The sequence below is a fragment of the Fundulus heteroclitus genome, unplaced genomic scaffold (assembly GCF_011125445.2).
Source record: "Fundulus heteroclitus isolate FHET01 unplaced genomic scaffold, MU-UCD_Fhet_4.1 scaffold_44, whole genome shotgun sequence".
Taxonomy (NCBI): domain Eukaryota; kingdom Metazoa; phylum Chordata; class Actinopteri; order Cyprinodontiformes; family Fundulidae; genus Fundulus; species Fundulus heteroclitus.
In genome coordinates this window covers 1,762,072-1,789,323 of record NW_023396857.1, presented here as the reverse complement: position 1 = coordinate 1,789,323, position 27,252 = coordinate 1,762,072, and the positions used below count along the sequence as shown (strand labels likewise).

The 27,252-nt window shown below is 46.1% G+C and overlaps 1 protein-coding gene across 2 annotated transcripts in view; it reads left to right on the top strand.

Moving 5' to 3' along the window:
- Window positions 1–27,252, top strand: part of exoc3l2b (exocyst complex component 3-like 2b) — a 50,752-nt gene that overhangs the window by 10,241 nt on the left and 13,259 nt on the right. For both annotated transcript variants that reach the window (XM_021309172.2, XM_012849867.3), the window contains exons 2-3: window positions 14,060–14,563; window positions 16,872–17,104. In XM_021309172.2, the coding sequence (XP_021164847.2) occupies window positions 14,097–14,563; window positions 16,872–17,104 (700 nt within the window). In that variant the 5' untranslated portion in view covers window positions 14,060–14,096. The remainder of the gene's footprint in view (window positions 1–14,059; window positions 14,564–16,871; window positions 17,105–27,252) is intronic.

Below are 27,252 nucleotides of genomic sequence, written 5' to 3'. Positions count from 1 at the left end.
TGTCTGACTTTTCATTTGAAACCCTCTGCAGGAGTCTGAGCTCCATCTGGCACTTCCTCTCCATCGTCTCATCATTCAGGACTCTGTTCTGAAAGAGGTTCAGCATTTTAAAGCTTGAAATCTGTGATTCTGAGACGTCAGCAGGTGTCAGGGTGTTTTCTCCTGCAGCCTTCAGCTCCTGCTTGTTTCCAGCTGACGGTCTAAATAAGCTTCTTCAGCAGGACTTGAGTCAGCAGACGGGGACTCTCCTGTGTTGCCTCAGCTGGCTGGCCGGGTTCCTCATAGTGCTGTTGGAGACATTTTCCTGAAGTGTAGCGGATCGGGTTCCCACACTGCAAAAACTGACCTAAAAATAAGTAAAATCTTCTTAAAATTTTCGTTTTTGTCCTAGATTTGAGCGGATAAATAAGATTATCTGCCGATGGAATGAGCATTCTGACCCCCAAAATAAGATAATTAAACATCCTGCACTTGAAATAAGATGATGATGAGTTGCAAAAATCTCATTCTATTGGCAGATAATCTTATTTACCCGCTTAAATCAAGGACAGATACTCATATTAAGAAAATTTTACTTTAATTTTGTTTTTGCAGTGCATCGCTCAGCAGCCATACAGACCCAAAGCATTACACTCCCACCACCGTGCTTAACCCCTAAGCTGCTCTGGTCTTGTCTATCCTTTTCCAGAACCCTGCAGCTTTTGTTCTGGTGGCTAACAGGTGGTTTGTGTCTGGCAGGGCAGCCTCTGTGTTTGTAGATGATTTTCTGTGGTGAAGAGCTAAATACCTGCCAGAGACTGCTTCTGATTGGTCAGACAGAGTGCAGAAGATCCCAGTGTCTCTAAATCACAGACTTCATGCAGTCTCTGCAGGCATGGGTATGTTGCACGGTGCTAAGCATCCTGAACATCCCCATGTCCCACCGTGATGGAGCCCTGAAGGAGGAGCAATACTCCTGTGAAATCTGTGCCGTCCACTTAATTATCGTCTGAACAGCTTGATTTAAAGTTTGCCTCTGATGAAGAACCCTTAAGAAAAAGGGTTCTTCATCAGATCAGCAGGAGGATCCGTTTGGATCAACCCACGGCGGCTCAGGTTGGAGGTTTGTGGAAATCTACTGAAAGCATCTTTGTCTGCAGTCATTGTTGTGATAACAGGTATGAAGGTCAGACCCGCATGTCTAGCCTGGTACTGAACAGATTCTCTGCCCGCTTTAGTCCAGTGATCCAGTGACTTGTTCATTAACTGCAAATAAAGCAGCTGATTTTTAAACCTGATTAAATGACATGATCACATAATTAGCACCCCTGTAAAAAATCTTTTTTATTGTCAGGTTGTCCAGATGTTTTCCTTGTTTACCACAGAAGAGTTGAAGGAAAATTGGACCTTTTTAGCTCGTGCATTGTGTCCAAATTTAGACTAAACCCATTTAACTACATTTAGACACCAATAAAGTCTTCATGTCGACAGGTTTTCACTTTTCAACATGATTCACACAACTGGAGGCTGTTTGCGTGGAAATCTGCTTCCGGTTTCTGGATTTAATGAAAGATTTCACAGACGTTATCTGTGTGGCATCGTTTAGGAGAAACAGAGCTGAAGGAACAAACGGCTTTCAGTCGTCCTGCAGCTGAATGTGGGTCTAGTTTCTGTGCCGGCTGCCTTCATCCCTCCATGTTTGATTCACTCCAGCTCAGAAGTGATGGAGCAGCCAAAATCTGGACTGCTTCAGCATATTTATACTCAGGTAAAGGTAAAGTGGTCAGCCCAGAAGTTACTCAAGTTAAAAAGTATTCAGTGGGAAGGCGACTCAAGTACCGAGTAACTAATCACAACAGCTGATAATTTAATATTTAAAGATTATGGAATCAGACAGACAAAAATATTAAACAAAAGCTTGTGTGAGAATTCTGGTATTTTAAAGACAAAAATGAAAATAAATTTCCAGCATTAAACTTGAAAGCAACACTTACATCAGTTAATGTATATCCAGTATGTTAGAACAGTATAAAGTGCTTCTGATAACAATATCTACTGTTTACTGAACATTCATCTGACCTCCTAATGTCTCAGTGATCAGCAGATAGAAAATAACATTAAAATAACAAAGATTGTGTATAAATAGGAAGTCTCACTTTAACATAAACTCCAGGTTTTTGTCTTTCTGGTGAATTTTTGGTGAAAACAAGTTTGTTCTTTATTCATGAAGTTACTCACAGCAGGTAGAGGAGCCAGAAGTTCTACTAAAGAGCAGCGATACTTAAGTAATTATATGACTGAAGTAAAAGTAAAACTACTCCTGAAAGTACATTTGGCTCAGAAAGTTACTTAGGTAAATGTAACTGAGTAAATGTAACTAGTTACTACCTTTCTCTGCTCCAACACCTGAACACAAAGTATAATCAGGTTTAAAACCATGAAACTGTATGATTTGTGCAGCAACAGAAGATTTAAATGCTTATAGTCAACATGTGCCTAAAACCTGCAGATTAGGGTGATTACACCAACAACAGCAGCGACTCCTGCAGAAGCCAAACAGGTTCAACCACAACAGGCTGGTTCCTCTGACGCAGCTCCTCGTCTGGAGGTCGCCTCATCCCCAAAAACATCAGTTATTCCTCACAGCTTCACTTCCAGCTTCTTATGGATTCTCACAGAACTTTATGGTGATTTATCACCGTCTGGCTGGACATCTGCGCTAAGCACACAGTTCTGTGTGAAAGCATCAGCAGCACAGGACTGCCATCTGCTTTCTGAGCCCAACATGAGCCTCACTGCATGCTAACAAATGTTAGCATGCTTTAATCTTCTCAGGAAGTGTTGTTGGTCGGTGGTTGCTCATAAAAACGACGACAGCAACCCGTCATTTCCTGTTGAGTCTGCGTTTTAAGTGTAATCTGAACAGAAAAGATAATTATGGAAACACATAATGACTCTTGATTTGGACTGGCTTGTGACGCTGAACAGGTTCTTGTGGAAATCCCCACAGTTTGAATTTTACTGCAGAGAAAGTGGAAAAGTTAAAAGCTTCTTGGGCTTTAGAGGTCAAAGGGACGTCAGGGCGTGTTTGGTAATCAGACATTCAAAGCTGATCGTTATCAGAAAGTCCTGCAGGACGCCTTAGTGGCAAATAAAGGACTCTGAATAAAGCTCACAGTACGGCAGGTTACTGTAAAAACCAGATATTTACATACGTGTTTAAAAACACGCCTTTTAAAGATGTTTAATCTGATTTTCCATTTTTTTACCAACATGGTTTCTATTTGACAAAAGCCAGGAAACAGAAAATAAAATCACCAACAGACATTTATTCTAAGTTTCTTTAAACTCAAAGTTTTCCGTAAATATCTTCAGTATTTGGTGGAACTGACTTTTAAACCGTGTTACTGGGGTCGGATGTTTTGGGTTTTCTCTCTAAAAAAATTCTGAAAGTTTGCTGGAATTTGGACAGAACCGGTACCACTGGGTCCGGTTTGATTTATGGGAGATGGCCAGGATTGTGTTTTATTTAATTTCTCATTATTATTCTTCGGCTTTTATCAAGATTTAGTTTTAATTTTAAATTGTTTTTATTGCTTCTTTTAAGCTTTTTAATGCGATTTTATTCTATTAATAGATGTGTTTTAGCTTGTAGCGCTTTGTTTCAGCTGTTGGCTGTTTCTAAATGTGTTATAAATAAAGCTGGTCTAACATTTATCAGTAACTCGCTGCACATTTTAATCAACAAAATAAAACCATGGATGTTAACGGACCGGGCCGTTGTTCCAGTAATCACCCTCCTCTGGGTTTATCCTCCTCCTTTCAGCCGGTCTCTGTCGGATCCTCTGGACTCTCCATCAGCTCTGTGTCTGTAGGACTTTATTTTATTTATTATTATTAATATTATTTAGTTAATCTCGTGGTTCTGCTGCCATGTTTCCCGCCTGACCAACGCAGCAGAGGAGCTTCTACCGCCTTTCCCTGCGGCTTTGCAGCGCCTCGTTTCCAGGTTTTGAACATTTATTCAGAGGGTTCCAGCTGATCATGCGCAGGTTTCCTCCAGCAGGCGGATATTAAGCAGGCAGGAAGGCTTGTTGCGTAAGTCTGGCTGCAGGCAGGCAGGGATGAGGGTGGTTCTGTCCAGAAAGCTCTGGGCCTTCAGAACCTCGTTACCCGATGAGGAAACAGAGAAACTCGCTGCATCTGCCTCTGGTTAAGGAAAAGCTCAAACTCAGCAGCGTTTATGAAGCCAAGCAGCGGTTCCCCTGAGCAGATTATTCCTGCAGAGAGCAGCGAGCTCCAGTCCTGGGAACGTTTGCTCGGTTCTGACTGAAGCAGCAGCAGAACCGTCCATGCAGACGCTGACGAAGTTCTCCTGATGTTCCCGGGTCAGCTGAGCGACGCCGGCCTGCAGGACAGAACCGAGCACTTATCATTCCTGACGTTGAGCGGCAGATTCCCAGAAAGGCTCCACATGTGCTGCCAGGCAGATTGTGTGTAAACAGGACACGGATCATCTGGATCATCTGGATCATCTGGATCATCTGGGTCTGTTCAGCTGCTGTCCCTCATGAAGTGGAAACACGTTAAACCCGTCATTACAGCCCTGAGAGGCAAACAGACGGCTCTCTGGGAAAACAACAATAACCCCAAAATATCCCCCAGTTTCTCTCATTAATGTTAATCTCATCAGTGACTTTCAGGCAGAACGTTCCAGAACATTCCAGCTCGTCTTGGTCCAGGTTCTTCTTCCCAGAACTGAAAGCCACCAACCCTTAGTAAAGCTTTGTTTCCCTCATGAAGGCAACACACGACGTTCTGCTTATCAGCTGTTCTCCACCAGAGGCCCGGCAGCTTCAGCCGCTTTCATTGGTTTGTTCTGGACGGAGATCTCAGGGGTTCTGGATGTGCTGGACCCGCCGACCCGGTTCTGCTGCACCTCCTCTCATACGTCCAGCGGCTTTGAGGACTTTAGTGTTAGAAGGTCAGGGTCTGAAGTTCTCGTCCAGCAGCCGGTGGATCAGATCTGCAGGATGGAGATTTAACACACTGCAAAAACGGAGCTAAAAATAAGTAAAACTTAATTAAAATGAGTGTAAATGTCCTTGATTTGAGCGGGTAAATAATTATTATCTGCCAACAGAATAAGATTTTTGCACTTAAAACAGGAACAACTCATCTCCATCATCTTATTTCTAGTGCAGGATGTCTAATTATCTTATTTTAGGGGTCAGAATACTCATTCCATCAGCAGATAATCTTATTTATCTGCTCAAATCAAGGACAAAAACACAAATTTTAAGAAGATTCGACTTATTTTTAGGTCAGTTTTTTCAGTGCACACATCAGTTTTTCCAGATTCCTCCAGAAACCTTTAGCTGCTCTTCTCCATGGTGCTTTCAGAGGAGAAATGCATTCTGGGTAAGATTCCTTCTTTGATACGGAAACAAGCTCAATTTTGTACTTTGGACATTTAGTAAACGTCGCTTTGAGGATTTCTCTGGACCCGCGGTGAAACCAACGTGCTTTTCCAGGTTTTTCATGGTGGTTCAGCGCCGTTCCCATGGATCCATCGGGCCGGTCCGTGGTTCCGGACAGCTTCCTGTCATCTTCTGCTGTGGGATGATATGTAAGTAACAGGAGATGTTTCTGCAGCAGCCTCAGTCTGGATGAAGAACATCTGAAATGGACAGGAAGGCCCAGAAACTGCAGGACTGCGTGTTCTGGCAGCCCAACGGCGCCGTTTGTGTCAAATGTTTGGATCTTGGTAGATAAGCAGCGGAGTCCTGCGGTGTCAACAAGCTGCCTGGTGGATCCAGGGATTAATTATATCCCTGAATAAATCTGATCTTTCTCCGTTTTATTTCTGTCTCCGCCGTGTTTGTTGAGTGATCGCTGTCTTCCGACCCAATCAGCAGCTGGAAACCTGAAATGTTGCTGAACTCTGGGCAGGAAGCGGAGGACCGGCTGCTGTTATGAAATGATTCCTGTTATCATTTTTTGGTGAATGTTCTGACGGTTTCCTCCTGCAGACGCACCGGCTGATTATCTTTGGAGCCGTTTGTCACGAAGCGACCCAGACTGGAGGTCAGGGCCCAGCCCCATTGGCTATCTGCTCACCTTCCTGGCTTCCTGTTTGTGACTTGTAGCGACGATAAAGGCTGGAGACTCCGTCACCTCGCCGCGGTTTCTAGACGTCCCGCGGAACACGACGTTCTGTTCTGGTGCCGCCGTACGTTCACGCAGAGAACGTGAGAGGAGGCTGATGCTGCTGGTCCGATCTGGACAGGAAGAGACAGAGAAGTGGTGAAAAGCTGCATTTTACCGTTTTCTGTAGGGTTGAGCTGCGCTGCAGGAGATGCTGGAGGCCACAGAAAGTTCTGAAAGAACCGTAATGATGGAGGAGCTCCTGGCAGGATCTTCTATCTTTGTAGATTCTGCACTGCAAAAATAGAACTAAAAATAAGTAAAATTTACTTGAAATTAATGTATTTGCCCTTGATTTGAGCCAGTAGATAAGATTATTTGCCAATGGAATGAGTATGTTTACCCCTAAAATAAGATAATTAGATATACTGCACTTGAAATAAGATGATGGAGATGGATTGATCCTATTTTAAGGGCAAAAATCTTATTCCATTGGCAAATAGTGCTATTTACCTGCTCAAATCAAGGAAAAATACTTTCATTTCAAGAAGAATTTTCTTATTTTTAGTTCTATTTTTGCAGTGTGTGGTGTTCTTTGCTTATTCAACGCTGTAGAAACCCAAAGGTTTACAGTCCAACATCACGATGAGGAGGAGGACGTTTTATAGCGGATATTATCTCTGTGGAGGGAAATAAGCCCACCCTGTTATCTGAAACATTCTGATTTGGGTTTTTATGGGTTCTGTTGCCTTTCAACAGCAGAAATAACAGATTTTTATTCTTTATCATCATCATTTCATGTTTCTGACGTCACGAATCATCGGGTTAGAGATGACTGATAAAAGCAAAATGTGGATGGAGTCGGTCCTCAGTCAGAAACCCAGATACTGGCTAAAGTGGACCAGAACCAACAGAAACGTGGCAGAAATTAGATGAACTAATTGGTTTCTTGCGCTAAATGTCTGTTTTATTCAGAGTTTTAGGCTGAGATCTCAGTGCATTAAGACAGATTAACTACTTCTATCCCATAATATCAGCAGCCCGATTCAGTGACTGGATTCTGGCTGATCTGCTGCCCTGGTATAGTTGGACCTGACAACGATCACAGCTGGATCATCTGTTGGCCTTAAGGGTTTCTTCTTCTGTGGTTTTGGGTCCTTCTTACCTGGAAGGACGTTTTACGTGAATATGCACCCTTCAGCCTGAGCATGGCTCCTGTTGTGTTATGGCGTAGCTCAGTTCTGGGTCCAGTCTGGCTCTCCTTTCACTGCTTTATGGGTCTCAGGGACAGACATGTCCTCTGTTAATGCGTCCCCCTGAAGACGTTAAACAGTGGATGTCCTTAAAGTTCATGAAATCAAATGGAAACAACTGAAATAGTTACTTTCTGCAGCTCTGGGTCATTTATCCTCTCATTATGGGATGGATGTTATAAAGCCCGGCATGTTCCTGCTGGTTGCTTTAACCAGCGTAGGCCGCTGAGAGCAGCTGTCCAGTCCAGCTCTCCAAGGTAAAGCCAGACCGTCCTCCTCATGTCTTCATTATTCATCTGCTGCAGACTGAAGTACTGCACCTCTCTGCTTTGGTCAGGACCAGTCGTCCATTCATCGACTGCAGCTGGTCCACAGAGCAGCTGCTCGTCTGCTGACTGGTGCCAAGCTGAAGGAGCATAAATCCCGGTGCTGGCCTCTCTTCACAGGATCCAATTCACACTGTTGCTTTTGGATTTTAAATCACTAAACGACCGAACCGCTTAGTCTGAGCTCCTGTTTATTCAGGCTCCAAGAAGAACCACAGGGTCCAGTTCAGAACTGGTGTTTTATCCGTCCTGAGGTGTAAACGTTAAACTGGATGTGATGGAGGCTTCTCTGCTGCAGTGTGAAATGTGCCGTATGAATCCAGGCCCGGTTATTAGTGATCAGTACCAGCAGGAGGAAAATCTGAAAATGTTGAAGCAGTGGGTCTGAAATGTTTGTGAAGTGTGATCCCGTCCGTCTGACTGCAGCTTCACGCGATGCACTGACCTAAACAGCAGGATGTTAATCTGGTGCTGATTCTGGTTTTATCATTGCAGAACTTCTAAGTTTTTACTGGTTTTGTTTCACATCCGGCAGATCCAAACAGAAATAACCTCTGGAGATCTAAACTTGGAGCTTGATGGGTTCTAATCTTATTCCGCCTCCAGTCCCAGAGAAACCCAGTTCTGTAAGATGTTCAGAACCAGGGTATGGCGTCAGACCCAGAACCCAGCAGTGCCTTGGAAGTGAATTCAGCTGCTCAGCGTCTAGCAGAGCTCTCAGCTCTGACAGATGTTGAGTAAACGATGAAGAGCAGCTTCCTCATTGCTGCTCTTCATCAAGCCACTGAAGGATGAAGCTGTGATCCCACAAGTCTGAGCACAACCAGGCGGAGCTCATGGTCCAATACGGTCCAAACCCCAACTAAGAGCAGAGCGGCAGAACAAGGCGGCAGCAGTTCTGTTAAACTGGTGGATGGTGGTCTCGGGGTCAGAGGTCCCGAGATGGACGGGGGAGCTGTTGAGCTTTAGGTCTGACTCAAGAGGCGCCAGTCCGCTTTTCAACTTTCCCGGAAACTGTCCTGAACAAATCTGTCGTTCAACTGTTTCATTATCAGACACAAACCAACTGGAAACACAGAGATCATTGATGGCTGTGTTAAAATACAGCTGATGTCACATGACCCCGTTAGCCTGATGTCACATGACCCCGTTAGCCTGATGTCACATGACCCCGTTAGCCTGATGTCACATGACCCCGTTAGCCTGATGTCACATGACTCTGTTAGCCTGATGTCACATGACTCCATTAGCCTGATGTCACATGACCCCGTTAGCCTGATGTCACATGACTCCGTTAGCCTGATATCACATGACTCTATTAGCCTGATATCACATGACTCTGTTAGCCTGATGTCACATGACCCCGTTAGCCTGATGTCACATGACTCCGTTAGCCTGATGTCACATGACTCCGTTAGCCTGATATCACATGACTCTGTTAGCCTGATGTCACATGACTCCGTTAGCCTGATGTCACATGACTCCGTTAGCCTGATATCACATGACTCTGTTAGCCTGATATCACATGACTCTGTTAGCCTGATATCACATGACTCTGTTAGCATGATATCACATGACTCTGTTAGCCTGATATCACATGACCCCGTTAGCCTGATATCACATGACTCTGTTAGCCTGATGTCACATGACCCCGTTAGCCTGATGTCACATGACTCCGTTAGCCTGATGTCACATGACTCCGTTAGCCTGATGTCACATGACCCCGTTAGCCTGATGTCACATGACTCTGTTAGCCTGATGTCACATGACCCCGTTAGCCTGATGTCACATGACCCCGTTAGCCTGATGTCACATGACTCTGTTAGCCTGATGTCACATGAGGCCTGGGTTTAAATCCCAGCATGCCTGGTTCTCTCCAGGTACTCCAGTCCCCCCCAACGATCCAAAACCATGACTAGGTGGCACAGCAGAAGTGTGCTGGGCCCATAACCTAGAGGTTGATGGATTGAAACCATCCTCTGCTATGCAAGCTCCACATGATATCCTGGGTGGACCAGTGGTTAGCGTTCTTGCTTGGTTTGGTAGTGGCCTTTCTGTGTGGAGTTTGCTTGTTCTCCCCGTGTCCACTAAGCTCAGGCTAGCCCTCCATCTGATTTCCCTTCTATGTACAATGACAAATAAAGCATCTTATCTCTGGGATGGACTGGTGAGCTGTCCAGGGTCGACCCCGCCTCTTACCCAGTGATTAGAAAAAGCTGCAGTGGATACATGAAGCTAAGGAGAACCAGCAGGAACCAGGAGGTACAGAAACAGGCAAAAATACTAGAAATCAGAGGAGAAAAATGAACAAAGAGAGTCAACATATGGAGAGAACTGCTGTCAGTGGTGCCCAGGGGCCCCTAACCCTTGTGCCAGGCCGGCCCCTGGACCACACCCAGCGGTGAGCAGCATGAGACCCAGGAGTCCTCGCCTCGGTCCGTCACACTATCGCTGTCCTTTCCGCTCCCATTGTTTGTGTCCAGCAGCTTCCGCGATGCCCTGCGACCCTCTGGAAGAAAACAGGCTGTGTGTGAGCGCCGCCGGGGCTGCTGGGTATTTATGGAAGCAAACGCCACTGAATCACTTCCCACTTCACCCTGTAGCAGTGTGTGTGTGTGTGTGTGTGTGTGTGTGTGTGTGTGTGTGTGAGAGGCACTTTCCTTTACAAGTGCGTTCGCTCCGACAGAAGCTGCGAGTGGGTCTATTTCTGGCAGCAGCAGTGTGTCCTGAGCTGGTGAGACTGGAAACCAGCAACATGAACAACATCCGCTCCCTGTCCACCTCCTCAGCGCTGTTTACCCACTTCAGAGGACTGACTTTCCTTCATTTAGGGCCCGGACTGAGCCGCGCCGGGGGCCACGCTTCAGCTCCATGTTCCTGTGCAAACTTTGATCCGAGCTTGTTGTTTCTGCCGGTTGGTGTGGAGCTGGAGTCACACGATTGATCCTTTAGTCGTTAAAACATGGAGAAAGAAGCGTTTATAAGCTGCATTAGTTTTTCAGCTCTGAGGATGAACCGGTGCTGACCCACATCTGACCAACAGCCTGCAACAAAAGTTTATTCTCTTTTCAGTGCAAACAATAATAACTGTATTTGTGATCAACCATAGATGATGCATATAGTTTCCAGTCTGTTTACCACAGATTAGAAACTCTTAAATTACTATTTTACTGAAGATTACCAGTAACTGATACAACAGGATTTAATGAGTTAACCTTAGCAATTATTAGCTTGGTTTACGCCACTTTATTTTACCTCAGTTTACATTTTCCTACCCTAACATCAATTAATCAATTCAGTTTATTTATAAAAAGTGAGTGGAGGATGGATGGATAGTTGCTGTAAATTGTCTTTATGTATCGCAGAGCAGTTTAGCTGATATTGGCTTACCTTACCTACCGTAGCATAGCATAGTTTATGTTGACATGTTTTTATTTAGTGCTAAGCTAATTAGCAGCCATGTCCTCTTCATTGTGCATTGGCAGACGATGAGTCTGAATCAACAATAAAACCCTTTTCAAGGTTAGATAAAGATACTTTTATTTAAAAATGTCTTCACGCCAACTGACCTCCCAGGAGTCGTTCCAGTCTGGATGGTTTTGTAGTTCCTTCAGGAAATGCCAAAATATTTGCAAACGTCGAAACAAAGATTATTGTTTGTGAAGAATTTGAAAATGTCCAACAAAATACTTTGGAAAAAAATAGAATGCAAGAAAGTCTGACATGTAATTATTAACCCAGTCGTGGAAACATGTTGCAGTTTGCAAGTTAATGTAAAATCTCCTTTTTGCAAATCATCAACACGTTTTTCTCTGCATTAGCAAGTAATTATTTTTGTTAGGGTGAAATAAACAATGTATCCCTAAGGCCACGAGGTGACCGGTGCTCCGTGAGGTAGTACAGGTCGGTTGGACCTCATAGTGTCCAAAAGAAGATGGCCGTTCACACCGAGCCTGGTTCTGGTTCTGATGAAGCTTTCTTCCTGTTAAAGGAGAGTTTTCCTCTCCACTGTCGCTTCATGCATGCTCAGTATGAGGGATTGCTGCAAAGCCAACGACTCAATGCCACCGTGTCTCCATGTTCATCCAGGAGGAGTGAATGCTTCAGGCCAATGACTGGATGCAACCTGCTGGGTTCCTGAGTGAGAAAACTGTTAACCAACCTGAAAAATGACAAATATATAATTACTTAATAAATAAACCCGACTAAAACTGAATTTAACTGAATTTAAAGACAACAACTAAATGCAATGTAGCAGCTTAGTTTCCTTGTGTCTAAACTTTGGTTGATATGTTGGTGCCGCTTTATTTCAAAGACAAGAGTTTCTCGTTGGTCTCCTGCAGCGGTTAACGCTTCATCCCTGCTATCACCGTGCAGGAAACTGAGGGTTATCCAGCTGATGGTCGGTCCGCAGCTCTTTGCCCTCCACACCAGAAGGTTCCTGGCGCCCAGAGAGCTAGCCCGTTAGGTTTAATATTTAGTAACCGCTGTGTTCTGTTGGGGAACATTTGGAGTATGTGCAGTCAGCTGCAGTGAGGCTTTCAGTCCCGTTGATATTCTGACTCCTAGCCAACGGGTCAGTAGCTCCGTCAACCAGGCTGCAGAGTTAAGGGTTGGTCTGATTAGTAGCTCGGCTATGATCAGGTCTCCAGGGTCTAACCTAGACGTTCTGGACTGAAGAGACGACTACACCCACCAAGTCTATCATGGTAAACCTGTCACAGAAACAGTTCAAACCAGGGGAACGCCCCACCTTTTGGCAGGTGTAATCATTAATGTGTTTCCTAGGAATCATTGCAGCGTCACTCAGATGATCTCTGCTCGGTGAAAGCTCTGCAGCTGTTAATGTTTGAAGACTTTATGAGCCCTTGTCCTGCTGGTGTTCCGGCTCTGGGAACACGGCGGTTTATAACTGGGTGGATCTGATGACCTGCGTGGCATTACACCATCTTTGAAGCTGTTGTTACCAGAACCTTAAACTGCTCGATATTCAGTGGTTGAGAAGTCCTAGCAGGAGCTCCTGGGATGTTTCTGGTCTTTAAATGTTGCCACTTTGCCTTTTAAATTGGTTTTTATACAGAAACAAAGCTCCAAAAGACTAAAGCTAAAAGGGTTGATGAACAAAATCCTGACATGGAAGAGAGATCGCTGGTGTCCTGAAGTCAGGCGTTAACTTTTAGGTCCTGATTAAACATTTACCAGCTGGACTCAAAAGCTCTGGGTCTGAGCAAAGTTTGACCATAAATGAACTCTTTTAGGACTGAGGGTGTGTCTCATAGAGGCAACACCACCTGTCGCTGGCTTTAGCCTCTCCTGTTGCTTCAAATTTGTAAAAAATATTCCCATTAAAATCCTTCATGTAAAACAAATTAAGAATCCAAGTTCCTTCTCCATCGCACAGAAGAAGAGCTGGCCATCGAGTCAGACAGTGTTACCTTAAGATTTCTGTTTCTGTAGATCTTTTTCACTCTCAACCATCCAATGACACTACAGAGGACTTTGAGGGGAAGAATGCAAAGCAGGAACCAGATGAGGAACCTACCTGATGGGCTCCTCTGAAGGCTCTCAGTCAGGACGGGGTCTTATCAGCAGCTCAGAGACTAACACTGAGAGTCAGGGAAGCTGCTCGACTGTCATGCCTCAGACCAGCAGACGGAATGAGCTTCCTCTGTAAAGTCAGATTAGGAGAAGCTTTGTCACCTCCAACTGGAAGGAGATGCCAGGGAAGACCCATGGCTCAGTAGAAGTTCCCCTCTGGAGTGGGAACACCTTCAGAGAGTTTCTCGAATGAGGGATCAGCGGGTTTTTACTCGCCACTAAGGAAAACAAAATCAACAGAATGACAGATTTTAAAACTTAAACAAACAAAACACACAAAACTAAACAATGACGAGAAATCAATTTTCCAAGTTGCATGCTGGACAGGTTTATTAGGCCTGATATCGACCGGTGAACATGCAGTCTAGATCTATGAACCCGGTCTTAAAGGGTCCAAGTATTCCTCCGCTGGTTCACCTGTTGCAGGATGATGGACTCTAGAAGGTCCAGTGAATTTACCATGAAGTCAAGCGAGCTTTAGATAAAGACAGAAGGGTTGGATTGTTTGATTCTGCGGCGGTTTTAAGACAGAACCCTGTGGATCTGAACGGATCCCTGAATGACCTCAGAGTGTCCAGGTTAAGCTGTCTGACCGTTCAGAGTCATAACTGCTGGTTTAATCCAAACGACACCCTTCCTCTCACCAGCAGGTGCTTTGCTCAGCCATTTTCTGGTGCGTATCTCGAGTCTAGAGACTCTTGAGTTTTTCTCATGACTGACTGGTTTAATTATTGGTCTCTCCTCTCCCATCCTCAGGTTTCTCCACCGCTCTCCCCCCTCCCCCAGTTCCATCATGCCTATCCTCAAGAACCTCCCCGTGCGCCTGAAAGGCGGTGGTCCAACTCTAGACAACGCCCTGTTCATCCGCAGGATGAGTCTCAACATTACGCCCCACCACAACCCCTTCGAACACGACGACGACAACATCCACGGCAACGGTGGCCATGGAAACCACTGGTCACCCGGAAGCTCGCTGTTGGACGGCGACGTGCCGAGGGACCGCAACCCGTTCGAGGACGAGGAGGACGAGAACGAGGCCAACGAGGGTAAGAAAGGGAGCAGTGGAGGAGGGTCGGTGAAGGGCTCTTTCAAGTTTAAGTCGCCCCTGAAGAGTCTCGGCAAGCTGGGGAAGAACCTGAGGATGTCAGGCAAGAGCAAAGGCGGCGACACGCCCTCCCCACAGGAGTCGCTGCAAGGAACGCCCTCACCTTCCCAGAAGAAGAAGAGAGGTCGGAGGAGCTCCGAGGGCAGCCTGCTCAGGTAAGCTGGGATAACTATTTCTACTTACTGGGCTTTCAGAGAGGATTCTCCCCTCTGTAGATATCATAGAACAAGTAAAGAAATGAAGATCATACAGCCAGGATACCTTAAGCCCATTTTCAGTATAGATGAGTGCTAGATCTCATCAGCCTCGGTTCCAAGCAGGTCGAGCTACAAATGTGACGCCTGAGGACTGCTTGGTACTGATTGGCTGGGGGTTGGCATCACTTGTTTAGGCTCAATCCGAACACCCTCATAGAGCAATGACGCTTTAGCCAAAGCAGAAGTGCGTCAGCTGGTAGCCATGATCAGAGTGTCTGAATAGAGCAGTCAGTGAGGAAGGAGGCAGGAAAAGGAGCCTGGATGCTTCCTCTCTCGGCTAGTTATGCCTAGGAACCTCAACGTCCCTTACTAGCACTAAGAACCCTTTAGGTATCCCACAATCCTTTGCATGACATGACAGCACAGCCAACCTCATGGAAATAAATGGAAATATCCGGAGAGAAGAGAGAGCGCACTTTGTAGTTGATGTCCAGAAGGCTGTAGGCCCAGATCTGACTCCATCCTCCGTGTCTCTGACTCCATCCTCCATGTTTCTGACTCCATCCTCCATGTCTCTGACTCCATCCTCCGTGTCTCTGACTCCGTCCTCCATGTCTCTGACTCCCCCTGTCTCTGACTCCATCCTCCGTGTCTCTGACTCATCCTCCGGTCTCTGACTCCATCCTCCATGTCCTCTGACTCCATCCTCCAGTGTCTCTGACTCCATCCTCCATGTTTCTGACTCCATCCTCCATGTTCTTCTGACTCCATCCTCCATGTTTCTGGACTCCTCTCATGTTCGGACTCCATCCTCTGTTCGACTCCATCCTCCATGTTTCTGACTCCATCCTCCATGTCTTCTGACTCCATCCTCCTGTTTGACTCCATCCTCCATGTCTCTGACTCCATCCTCCATGTCTCTGACTCCATCTCCATGTCTTGACTCCATCCTCCATGTTTCTGACTCCATCCTCCTGTCTCTGACTCCATCCTCCATGTTTCTGACTCCATCCTCCATGTCTCTGACTTCATCCTCCATGTCTCTGACTCCATCCTCCATGTTTCTGACTCCATCCTCCATGTCTCTGACTCCATCCTCCATGTCTCTGACTCCGTCCTCCATGTCTCTGACTCCGTCCTCCATGTTTCTGACTCCATCCTCCGTGTTTCTGACTCCATCCTCCATGTTTCTGACTCCATCCTCCGTGTTTCTGACTCCATCCTCCATGTTTCTGACTCCATCCTCCATGTTTCTGACTCCATCCTCCATGTCTCTGACTCCATCCTCCATGTCTCTGACTCCATCCTCCACGTCTCTGACTCCATCCTCCATGTTTCTGACTCCATCCTCCATGTCTCTGACTCCATCCTCCATGTCTCTGACTCCGTCCTCCATGTCTCTGACTCCATCCTCCATGTTTCCGTCACATAATGACGTCACAGTTAAAGGCTGGAATCAGCTCAGCAGCTGAAGCTTCCTCCCCATCATAGAGTTCTGACTCCTGAAAGGTCAAGGAACAGGAACTAGGAACTATTATTGACGTATTCGGATGGAGCCTTAGTCACCAGAGTGACTCCTTTGCAAGAATCCAAGCCGCCATTTTTTTAAAACACAGCAGCGACTGAGCGGATTCTGAGCTTTAGATAAAACGGAAACACTGGAACCAGAACCGTGGTCCAACGACGGGGTAGAGACACTGATGTGTTGGTGGGTGATGAGAAAATACAGAAAAGACGCGGGTTTGTCACATAAATCACTTCTTGGCCCACCTTGTCATGCCGACCCCCCCCCCACCCCCCCCATGGCCATAAGCTGTGACAGCAATATTAATGTTTTATCTATTCATGCATCTTATTTGGACGTATAAAAAGGCAGTGAGGAAATAATAGACATGAATGAAAGCTTTCTGCCTTTCTTTAGAGAGAAATCCGAAAACAATCATCCAGCAATCAACAACCCTTCGTGGTTGAATGGTGACAGTCGGACTTTTCCTGTTTCTTGAAAATGTTTCTAAAGGTTCTGATGGACCTGAGGAGTGGAAACATCAACATGGAACATGGAGAGGTTAATGCAGTTTGTAGAAAGTCTCTTATATCATCAGATGATAGTTTCTATATCTACCAACACCCAGAGACCCCGGCAATGACCCAGATAGTCAGTCTCATGAAAACTTTAGGGGATCGAGTTGAGGCTACAGAAGGTCATCGTGATGAATAAAACTTCAAAGATGACCAGATGTCGACTCTCTGCCGCCGTCTCTTCTAGATTTGCAGGGAAATATCGCGACTCTCTGAGCTCCCGTAAGGAGTCCATCACCAACGGAGAGCTCAACTGCTCAGAGAGCGACTGCGACTCCGTCAGCCGGCGCCTGACCTTCATGAAGATGGTGGGCCTGGGAAAGCTGAAGAGGGAGTCCGACCGCATGTCCCAGGGCCCCGAGGACCAGCCGGTCCAGGAGGAGGTGGTGGAGGAGGTGAAACCCAGAGAGCCTCTGTCAGGTAGGAGAACCGTGAGGAGTTCAGACCTGGCAGGCGATCATAGATACCGTCGTTATGGTTTGTTTAACTTCGGTCCAGTTTGTTCCCAACGGCCCGGACACACATTGGAGTCTATTTGATGGCACCTTGACAAGGACCCAAACCCAGATGGGCCCCAATGTGGGAACAAGCTTGACTTTTAGGTGTAAGGGTATAAAGCAGTGAAGAGTAATGAGCCGGAGGCGCTCTAAAGGCTCCTGCTGGATGTTCGTTCTTTCTGATGAAACCAGACTGATCCGGTGAGCTGGTGATCGGAGCAGGTCATCCTGCAGCCAGGTCCATTTGGTTCTGATGCTGAAGGGAACTTCTTGTTTGGGCTGGATCTAGTCTCTCGCATTAGTCTAAAGCCGGGCGTACGATGTACGATGTTTTCAGTCGTCATCCTCAGAGCTCAAACTGTACGATGAAACCTCAGGAGTTAAAGTGTAAAACGTCGTACTCAGCGCCGTAGAGAGGTGGCGCTACTCGGACTCGTCTATCTTGAAGCCAAACGTAAACAGTAGAAGAAGAAAAAGGCGGAAGTGTCGATGCTCTCTGTTAAATATGAGGCTCACTAGATAGAAACGCGCTGCCTTGGTAATTCTACGAGTTTCTTCTCCGTAGTTTGACTCCATGATTCTCTCCGCTGTTATGTTTTCATCTGAGAAGAAGAAGAAGAAGAATTTCCTTGTCTGCACCTGCTCAGTGCGCCAAGTCGGGGGAAATCGGCTCGTAGCTCTGCTTCACCAGCAGGAGGCGCTCTCCATCACCTCAGGAGGGCCGACTGGATGTCAGACATGTTTGATTTTGATCCGACCGTCTGATTCCTGATGCGAACAATCCTCACACGACTGAAGAATCGTCCCAAAAAGGGCAAAGACATCGTAGCGTGTACGCCCGGCCTAACTCTTACACTGTTTAGATTTCTTTAATAATTTGCCTTCATCCTCTAAACCAGGCGGCGGTTTCTCTGAGGACGATTGATGATGAACTCAGATGTGAACTCCCGTAACACTCGGTTATTTTTAGGCTCAGGGAAATGATTCGACTCGTTCGACTCGACTGATTTCTGTAACCTCCATGTGAGGAAGGGAAGTCCAGTGAAGCGGTATTACGGTTCAGCTCCAGGTTCTGGCTTTGCATGGAGAAACTTTTCTCTCCGTCAGACCCAGAAACTTTCTCTCTCCGGGAGTTTTCCTCCCGCTGAGGCCGTTTTAACGGCGGTTTGTTTTCACATCACCAGCTGATCTTATCAGCAGCTTCTAGACGCGACGGCAACAATCAGCGGCGGACGCTGGAGGTGACTGGGACACAGGGACAACCTGCAGCTCTCCACTCAGACCCTGGAATCTGACGGGGAAGTGTGTGATATCATAAATATGTGGCGGGTCCTGGAAACTTCCCTTTGTTTATTCCCACCCTGTTTACTCTGCCGTTTGGTAATGAGGGATCGGTTCCTCCACACCCTTGTTTACACGTTCAAACAGTCCCTCTGCTGCTTTATGGCCGGCGAGGTTTGTTTTCATTAATAATTAATCAGATATTTTCTCAGTCATTTGTTCGTCCTTGAAAAGGTTGGAAGAGGGGAAAGTTTCTGGCAGAAGGTGTTGTAGCGACACAAAGCCGGTTTTATCAACGTTTGAGCATTTTAAAGGTCTATAATGACACATCTGCTAACATTTACTCTAAGAGTCGTTGCTGATAAGAACGGTGCGGCCCGGGAATTCACCTGCTGACCCGGGCCCGGTTCTGATCTTTACCTCAGGAGCACAGAATCCTCAAAGGGGGAAAACTTATCTTGATGTTTATGATGTGACCCACCGGTTTGTTGTCAGCAGCAGGAACCAGAACCGTAGATAAGTCCAGAACAGTCGACCCATTTAAGCCGTTATCAGAATCACAGCAATCAATGGCTTCACTGCTGAGCAGCTTCACGCAGCGTTCCTCCGCTCTTCACATCATTCCTCCTTTATAACGAGCTCCAAGTCTTTGAGGTTGGAAGGCTTCTTCATCCCCCTGAAGATTTCCTCCCTCCACAGACTCAAAACGCTGAAACGACTTCCAGTCCTTAGAAATTTTTCTTTAAACCTAAATCTGCCAGGGGTCTGAATATTTTTGACAAACAGGAAGTGATATAATTCACATTAGGAAGGCCCGACCACCGACTCTCTGCCCAAAGACCCAGACGTCTCCGTCTGTCGTGTTTTCTGTGGAGTTAGCGATCTGCGGCGTTCCTCTGGGATTACATCACATCGATTTGCTCTGAATACTTTGAGTCAAATGATGCTTGCGCTCGTTTCCAGTTTATCGGGAAAAGTTCAGCTGCAGCAGATCAGCCTGAAAGTCCAAAGAAAGCAACATGTTGAGCTCCTTCTGAAGGATATTTGACCTGCTTCACCCGGTCCCAGCAGGATCAGCGTCTAAACGTTCAGCTGAGGGTCTGACCTGAACCCGGGTCGAGTCCCAGCTGCTTCTGAAACTCTGTTCACCGGTTTTTCTTCGGTCTCGTTGGATACATTGAAATAAATCTCCTCCATATCCACGCGGCGCTGTAACTGTTGCTTTGTGGGATGTTGGTTCCTGTATCAGCAGAGAAAGAGCCGGCTTCCTGCCGTGTTCTGGTCAAACAGCAGGAGGACCAGGAAACCTTGTCACTAAAATGCTAAAGATGCTGCTGCAGCTCTTCATCACTATCTCAGATCCACTCCTATGACATCACTTCCTGTGCAACGTTCCTATCACTGCAAAATATGTATATTTTCCCTTGATTTGAGCAGCTAAATAAGACTATTTACCAATGGAATGAGAATTTCTACCCCTAAAATAAGATAATTAAACATCCTGCACTCGAAATAAGAAGATGGAGATGAATTGTTCTTATTTTAAGTGCAAAAATCTTTTTTCCATTAGCAGATATTCTGATTTAACAGCTCAAATCAATGAAAAATACACTTATTTCAAGATGATTTTATCTACTTTTAGTTCCCTTTTTGCAGTGTCCCTAAGCGAGTGTTTGGAGTGGATTACAACAGATCAGTGTTAGAATTGGTTTATTTTTTTCTCTCCATCCATCTGGAAACCACAGAAGAAGAGTTGCAACACTTGGACAGATAAGGAGCCCTAATGGGGGAAATGCTAACATCTGTAATCGGCCGTGTCAAGCCGAGGCTCACAGATCTCCTGCATGGATGCAGCAGAGATTTCACGCCACTGATTCCAACCCTTCCATCTGAACTTTAGGTCCATAGTTTCTGTCGGTGCTTTCTGTAAACTCTGCTTTCAGCGCTCGTTTGGCCGTGAAGAGCCGAGGAGGCTGAGGCGGATCAGCTGGGGGTTTGTTTTCTGCTCATCAGCAGATCAGGTTACTGTTGATGGGGGGGGGGGGGGTACAAACCGCCCTAACACCTTTAATCCTGTTTAAACACAACACTCCGTGACGGACTTGATGTTTTACTAAGAAGATTTTCATCTCCAGGTCCGGTTCCAGGAACCACCTGTGGATCAGAGTCAGGACGATTCCTGGGATTAAAGCGAGGGTGTAGGAACATGTTGGACTGAACTTCAGCCCGGTGAAACGAGGAACTAGGTCAGAGCTTAGCTGCTGTGCAGAGAAACACCTGTGCAGGTAAACCAGGGGGGCAGAAGCAGCTGTCTGAGAGCCGGACCACTCACCTGTCACCTGCACAACTAATCTGCTGAACCAAAGGAGCAGAATCAGGTCTCAGGACGCTTCAGCGGAGCTGAGGCTGGAGGCTTCAAATTGGGTTTGAGACGGTTCTGGACTGGTTCTGGTCTCAGGACGACCAGCTAGACCCTGATTGGTTGAGGCCTTCCTGTATTCCTATTGGCTCCAGAAACTCACCTGCCGAGTTCTGCAGCTTCACAGCCAGGAAATTATTATTTTAATCGCAGTTTGGTGACATTTGATCATAGTTTGTATGGTTTGAGTCTCCTTCAGATCTGCTGAGTGGAAAAAGAAGCAGAAAATGAGTCTGAGCTTCAGCCTTTTACTGAACCTCCTTTATTAAACGTAAAATGTTCTGCAAAGGTTCTGTTGTCTTTGCAGATAACATCTTATTTCCACCAATCAGCAACAAAGAAGGAAGCTCTGAAAACGAAGGAGGGTTTGGTGCGTTAAGCAGATGTGGGTGGAGTCTCTCAGCCTGCGCTGCGTTCACTGACCTCGGGTCGACTCGGCGCTGGCGTCTCCTCTCTCTGGTTTGTGCTCCAACACGTTCTGGCTTCACATGAGAGAACCATGAGGGCTGAGAGGCGAGCTGACAGACGCGGTTCAGCTGCGGCGCTCAGCAGGAATGCGTCGTCGGCTGCACGGTTGGTCCTGCGCCGCCGCGGCACCAACACCGGGCCCGTCCGGTCCTGCTCGCCTTCACTCAGCGTCTCCAACTGTTTACAGAAGCTGCAGATTAAATTGAAGAGATTCCTGCAGATCCGACATGCAGAACTGACGGTTCTGCCGGTTCCTTAAACTCTGGAACAGTCACTGACTTCACCCAGAACCTGTGTGGACCTCAGCTCTGCCGATGAGCGTTTCCACTGCGCTCTGGTCCAACCCAGCCGGTACTGGTTCAGGGTTCTGATGGCCGGCTCAGGAGAGAGGCAGCGATGAAACGAGGGAACCGTCAGAGTCTCTGGTTTCCATGACGCACCATCGGCTGAGATGCTGCAGCAGAAGATCTGAGCTACATCTCAGATCCAGATCAGAGGACAAATTCTTCTGGTTCCACCGATTTAAAAACAGAAAACATCTCCCTGAACGGGTCTCCGCTCAGTCTGGGTTGGTCTGTTGAAGCCAGAGGAGAATTTAGATCCTTTATCCACTGATTTAGACTTCAGACTGCTCTGTTTAAACTATTCCTCCAAATAACCGTTAGTTTCAATCTGCGGGCCGACTTTTCTTCATCATATAGGGAAACTAGCACCATAAATATAATAATAGACTTTTTGCTCTTATGTAAAGCCAGCCTTGTTGCTGAGGTGTGATATAAAGCTGTAACTTTTTAAGTCTTCAGATCCGTTTGATGGCCTCAGATAGCCGGGTGGAGCGTTGCAGCAGAGCAGAAGGATCGGCCGTCCATGCTGCAGCGTTTAGTCCAGGAGGAATGAACTGAAGCGCTTTATTGGCCCCGTGGGGCCGAGCATGGAGAGCTTTCTGTGTAAAAGTCACTTAAACAGTGAAAATAAAGGCCCAGCAACAAAAAAACTGCAAAAAGATTCCTTTCTCCTCTGCTTTACAGCTTAACTTTAAATTTAGCATTTAATTGTCTAACGTTTTTTTGTTCTTGTCATACCTGAATGTATCTCTATTCTAAATTAACACTTTTAAGGAGATGTAAAAGAAAATACAATGTGTAAATCCAGATCAATATCTCTGTTAATGAGGTGAAGAAGATAAATAGAACGTGCAAACCAAGATGTAAAAGATGAAAAAGGGATGCTAAAAATCACGCCTAGTTTCATAGGTTAAAAGTTTTAGCTGTGCAGAAGATTTTCCTTCTTTATGAACAAATGAGTAAAACCAAAGGTGAGTGCAGGTGATGGTGCAATCTCCCATAATCCCTTCAGTATTCTGCCTCTTCAGGGCAGGTTTTTAAATCAGTCTTGAAGAGCGGTGGAGCAACATGTGAGCAGGATTCAGTCACAGGAGCCAACAAAGTGAAATAATCGTTGTTTTCCTGAAGTTATTTTGTGACACAGCAAGTTTAACTTGTTACAACAAGAAACAGAACACAGCAGCAGCGTCACGCTTGCAGTCAGGTGTAAACGGACGGTTCAGATACGAACTTCAATGCACGGCAGTTTTTCCAGATTATATCGTTTTCATGTTTTCCACCTGAGCTGAATGTCACAGTAAACATAGGTCTATCTTATACATAAGAAATGCTAAGATGTTCCTTTTTTCCCACTGAAAAACATATTTACCGCTTCAGCAAGAGGGAGATAACATTAGACTCTGAAGAAAACCCAAATGGCCCAGCTTTCCAACAGCATTTAAACGCACCGTGAAATGAGTCTGCTGTAAAGTGGTTTGTGTCGGTAGCTTTATCCGTGTGCATCAGGATGTTTGTGCAAACATATACACACTTGTGTCTGTAATTTCTGACTGTGTACATTTATTTAGTAATTATAATTGTTTTTGTATTTGTGTGTGGATTTGAGCAGACATTTATAAATACCCAAAGCTACATACAAACAGGTTTACACAGCTTACCAATCCAGTATTACAGGCTCATGCCTGTTTTGAGTCTGTTTTCTCTCCATGCTGCAGAATTAATAAAGTTCACATAGAAAATAAACCCTCCCAGGAACAGCCAAGAGAGAGGGGAAACAAAAATCACACATTTACAAGATCATCAGGTCTCCAGGCAGCACCATTCATCCAGAACAATCTATAAACCCAACAGCTAAAGGAATAAAAGCGCTCCGGTACCGGTCCGAACTTCTGAACCTCCTTCCTGGCGCTAGAAGCCTGAACTCCGTGTGCAGAGGATGATGAGGGTCTTTAGAGGAGCAATAAGTGAAATTTCATTGTTTGTGAAGAACTAAAGGACTCATTTTAAATAGACTATAGTTAAACGTCACACACCATCTCTCTGTGGCACAGGCACAACATGGCAGAGAACACGTCCAGCAGATCAAACGTTCTCTCGCTAACAGCATTATAAAGTTAGGAGTTGCTTATTTCTTCAGTAGACACGTTCTTCTGAAAATATATGCTGTTTTGTTGTTTTTATTCTTTGCAAATATGTGCATAGGAGGCGACGGGTGAGAAAGGGGAAATGGTTGCAGAGGTAGAGAGAGATGAACGTCTCGTTTTGGTCTACACTCATTGCTCTTTTAAGGTCCCTTCTTGCCCTCCTACAATTAGAATCAACTTTATTCGCCAGGTTTGTGGGTACAAACAAGGAATTCTGATGACTAGTGACTCCTATTCTGAAGGCCCGATTAAGGCCTGTCAAATCAGTACCAGCAGTTTCTGCACGGACCTTAACCGCGCTCATCAACCTCCAAAAGTTCAGAGATCCAATTGAAGACAGTTTCAAAAGAACTTGATAAACATTTAAACCAATATACAGAGCTGCTTGCTCACTGTCCAGAATGGTGCTCAGATACTGGGTGGGGGGGGGGGGGGGGGGGGGGTCTCCACCACTGGGCCATGAATGCGTACTGGCACGGCTGTAGGATGGTTGCTTCGTAAATCAGTCAGCATGGCTTGTTTTCCAAGCGTTTGGATGGAGACGGTGCGAGTTTGTTCGACATGTTCGTGGCTGAGGAGTTCTTCCAGAAAGGATGGAGCAGCCTTGTGTGCCAGGGACACCTTCTACCTGGTCCAGAGAGGTAGAGGGAGGAGCGACTGGAGGTCTGGCTGGATGTGTTCATGTTTGTCTCATCAGAACCCAGAATGCACTGTGTTGCATGTACTGAAGTTTTTGGATGTATTCAGTCGGTGCTCCGTAGAAAAGCTCAGAACAGTAATCGAGTCTTAAAGAGACGAAACCATGGATGTGATTTCTGGAGTCTGGAGAAGTTTTTCAGACGTTAGATGGAGGTCCTGCTGAGATGTTTAATGTGTTTAAAAGTGAGGTTGAGAGTTTAATCTTACACCGAGGTGATGAAAGGAGAACGTTGTGGCCAGAGAGGGTTACAGTGAATCTGATGAACGGCTTCTGTTCTGGTGGTGTTCTGCTGGAGGATCATCCAGTCTTACCTCCTCAAGGCTGTGGAGAGCCCTGAGTCTGTTTTAGTGTAAAGCTGTGCGTCGTCTGCGTAACGAGCAAATTAAATCCTGTTGAGTGACGATATAAGCGGCTATGTGTGTAAAGGAGGAACGGAGGTTGGCCAAACGGTTTTATTTTGTAGAAGAACAATTTCAAAGAGTTCTGTAGACCGATAAACTCCTGAAGAAGACTTTGAAACGTGTTTCATGTTCCCAAAGCAGAACGGCTTCTTCTGGCTGAATTCCTCTCCAGCTGGAGACTCATCTGAATAACCGTGTTTCTGCAGCAGGGAGATCTCCACCCTGTGGCTCATCGCTCCAGCAGAGCGCCGTGAAAGGCCGGCTCAGTCCTGCTGTGAGGAATTTAACCTTGGACGGCGCATTTAATTAATCCAGACTTATGTTACCTGCTGCCAGCTGCAGATCTGCAGCGTCCAGCGACATGTTGCAGCAGGAATCAGGCTGAGGATGAAATCTAAAACAGAACGTCCACTTTAAGAACTCTCAGAGAAACAAAACGGTCAGAGATCAGATTTCTGAGAGAAACCGTTCTGCTGAAATGTGAGAAACACGAACCAAGACCTTAAAGCAACCAGGAAAAGCTGTAAAGGGGAAATTTGTTTGGTTGTTCTGCAGCTTTTCTGGCTGTTAGACCTGGAAACAGAAGTTCAGAGCAGGAAGCTGTTACTTTCAGCTCTGTAGCTCCGTAATCGACCCCCAGCAGAGAGCTGATAGGAGGCTGAGTCCTGTCAGCTTTTCTGACCACATGCTGTATCTGCTGCTGGACGGCTTCCTGTCAAAGAGCGCAGCAGACCGATGACATGGCAGAGAAACGGGCCTGGACTCTTCAAACAGAACCGGACCTGAAGAAAGTCAGAGAGTCTCCTGAAATAAAGGAGGAAGAGGACATGCAGGAAGCATAGCTGTCCACCAAAGTAGACAATCCTTAGGTTGTTAGAAGTTCTGCTCCGAGTTGACAACACGGCCGGGAGCCGAGGATGGTTACCCTCCAGAATAAAAGCCTCGTTAGAAACCCAGAGTAAAGAAGACATTCTGAATGTTAATATGATCTGACAGGAGTCGTAGTCTCAGTGTTTCTGGGTAGAACCAGGCAAGGCAAGCCAAGGCAGCAAACTGAGCTCAGCCCAGCAGAACTCAGATACATTAACTACTTTATCAGCAGAACCACTGCAGATAGAAAGATCCAACAGAACAGAAACATGAAGAATCCTCTGCTGCGGTCGGCAAGACTAGCTTTAACATTTAAAGCTGGACTTCTTCTGGACCTGTTCTGACTACCGGACTATTTTTAGCTTGAAGTAACGCTGCCTCTTGCCTGGGTATAACTTCCAGGTTCTCCACCCACCTGAACAACAAAGATGTTTTACCCAAAATGCATCAGAAACGGAGACCCAAACCGGCGGTTTATGTTCGGCTCCATTGTTAAAAAGTTATTTTCTATCTGCTGACGTATGCTGAGCACACAGTCAGCAGCAGAGATGAGAGTCTGGGATCCGGTTCTTTCAGGAACACATGGATGGGGTTGGCACATAAATCCAGAGTTTCGTCCTTCTGCTCAGCTTCCCCCCCCACATAAACTGAAGCAGCATCCTCAGTTCTTCTCCCAAAGCTCTGATGGGTCCATCTTCTGCCATCACACTAGGATCCTGGACCTCATCCGGGCTCCATCGTGTGTCCAGATGAGAACCGTGGCTTCAGCTGTAGAGGAGATTCACACTGAGCTCTGAACGCCTCCAGCACCGATGGTCACAGCTTTCAGACACCATCAGAACCACCTCATCTTTAGAGAACAAATATGACACCCTGACGTTCTCTAACCAGACACCTTCGTCTCCACGACTTCACTCTGAGATCCATAAACACCAGAAACTGCATGAGAAACCAGGAGGGAATAGGTGCAGGTTTATTTCTGAGAATTTACCATCAGTAGAAACGTTAAAAATACACGACATCTAGCAGTAAATGCAGCACAGGGAACCAAACATGATGCTCAGAAACTCAGAAACTCAGCAACGATCAACGTGGCTCTGATTGCCTCTGAGCCACGATGGAGCCAACAGAGAACCGGGTTGGTCTGACAATCAGAGAACATCTGCAGAAGGTTTTCAGTCTGCAGTTCAGAGGCTCAGAAGACTTGGAACGCTCTGTTGAGGTTCTGGGCGTCCACTCTCTGGTGTCGGTGTTTTTACTCTGATTCTCTAACGGAGGCCAGAACTACTGTTATAAAGGCCCTGGATGAAATCACCCAATGGGAGCGCAGAGATGACATGACGGACAGCTCTGATTGGGCCAGACTGGGGTTTGACTCTGTGAGACTAAAATATAAAGTTACATATTCTGCAGTGGAGTCAATGGGTTTCTGACTTTACCACGA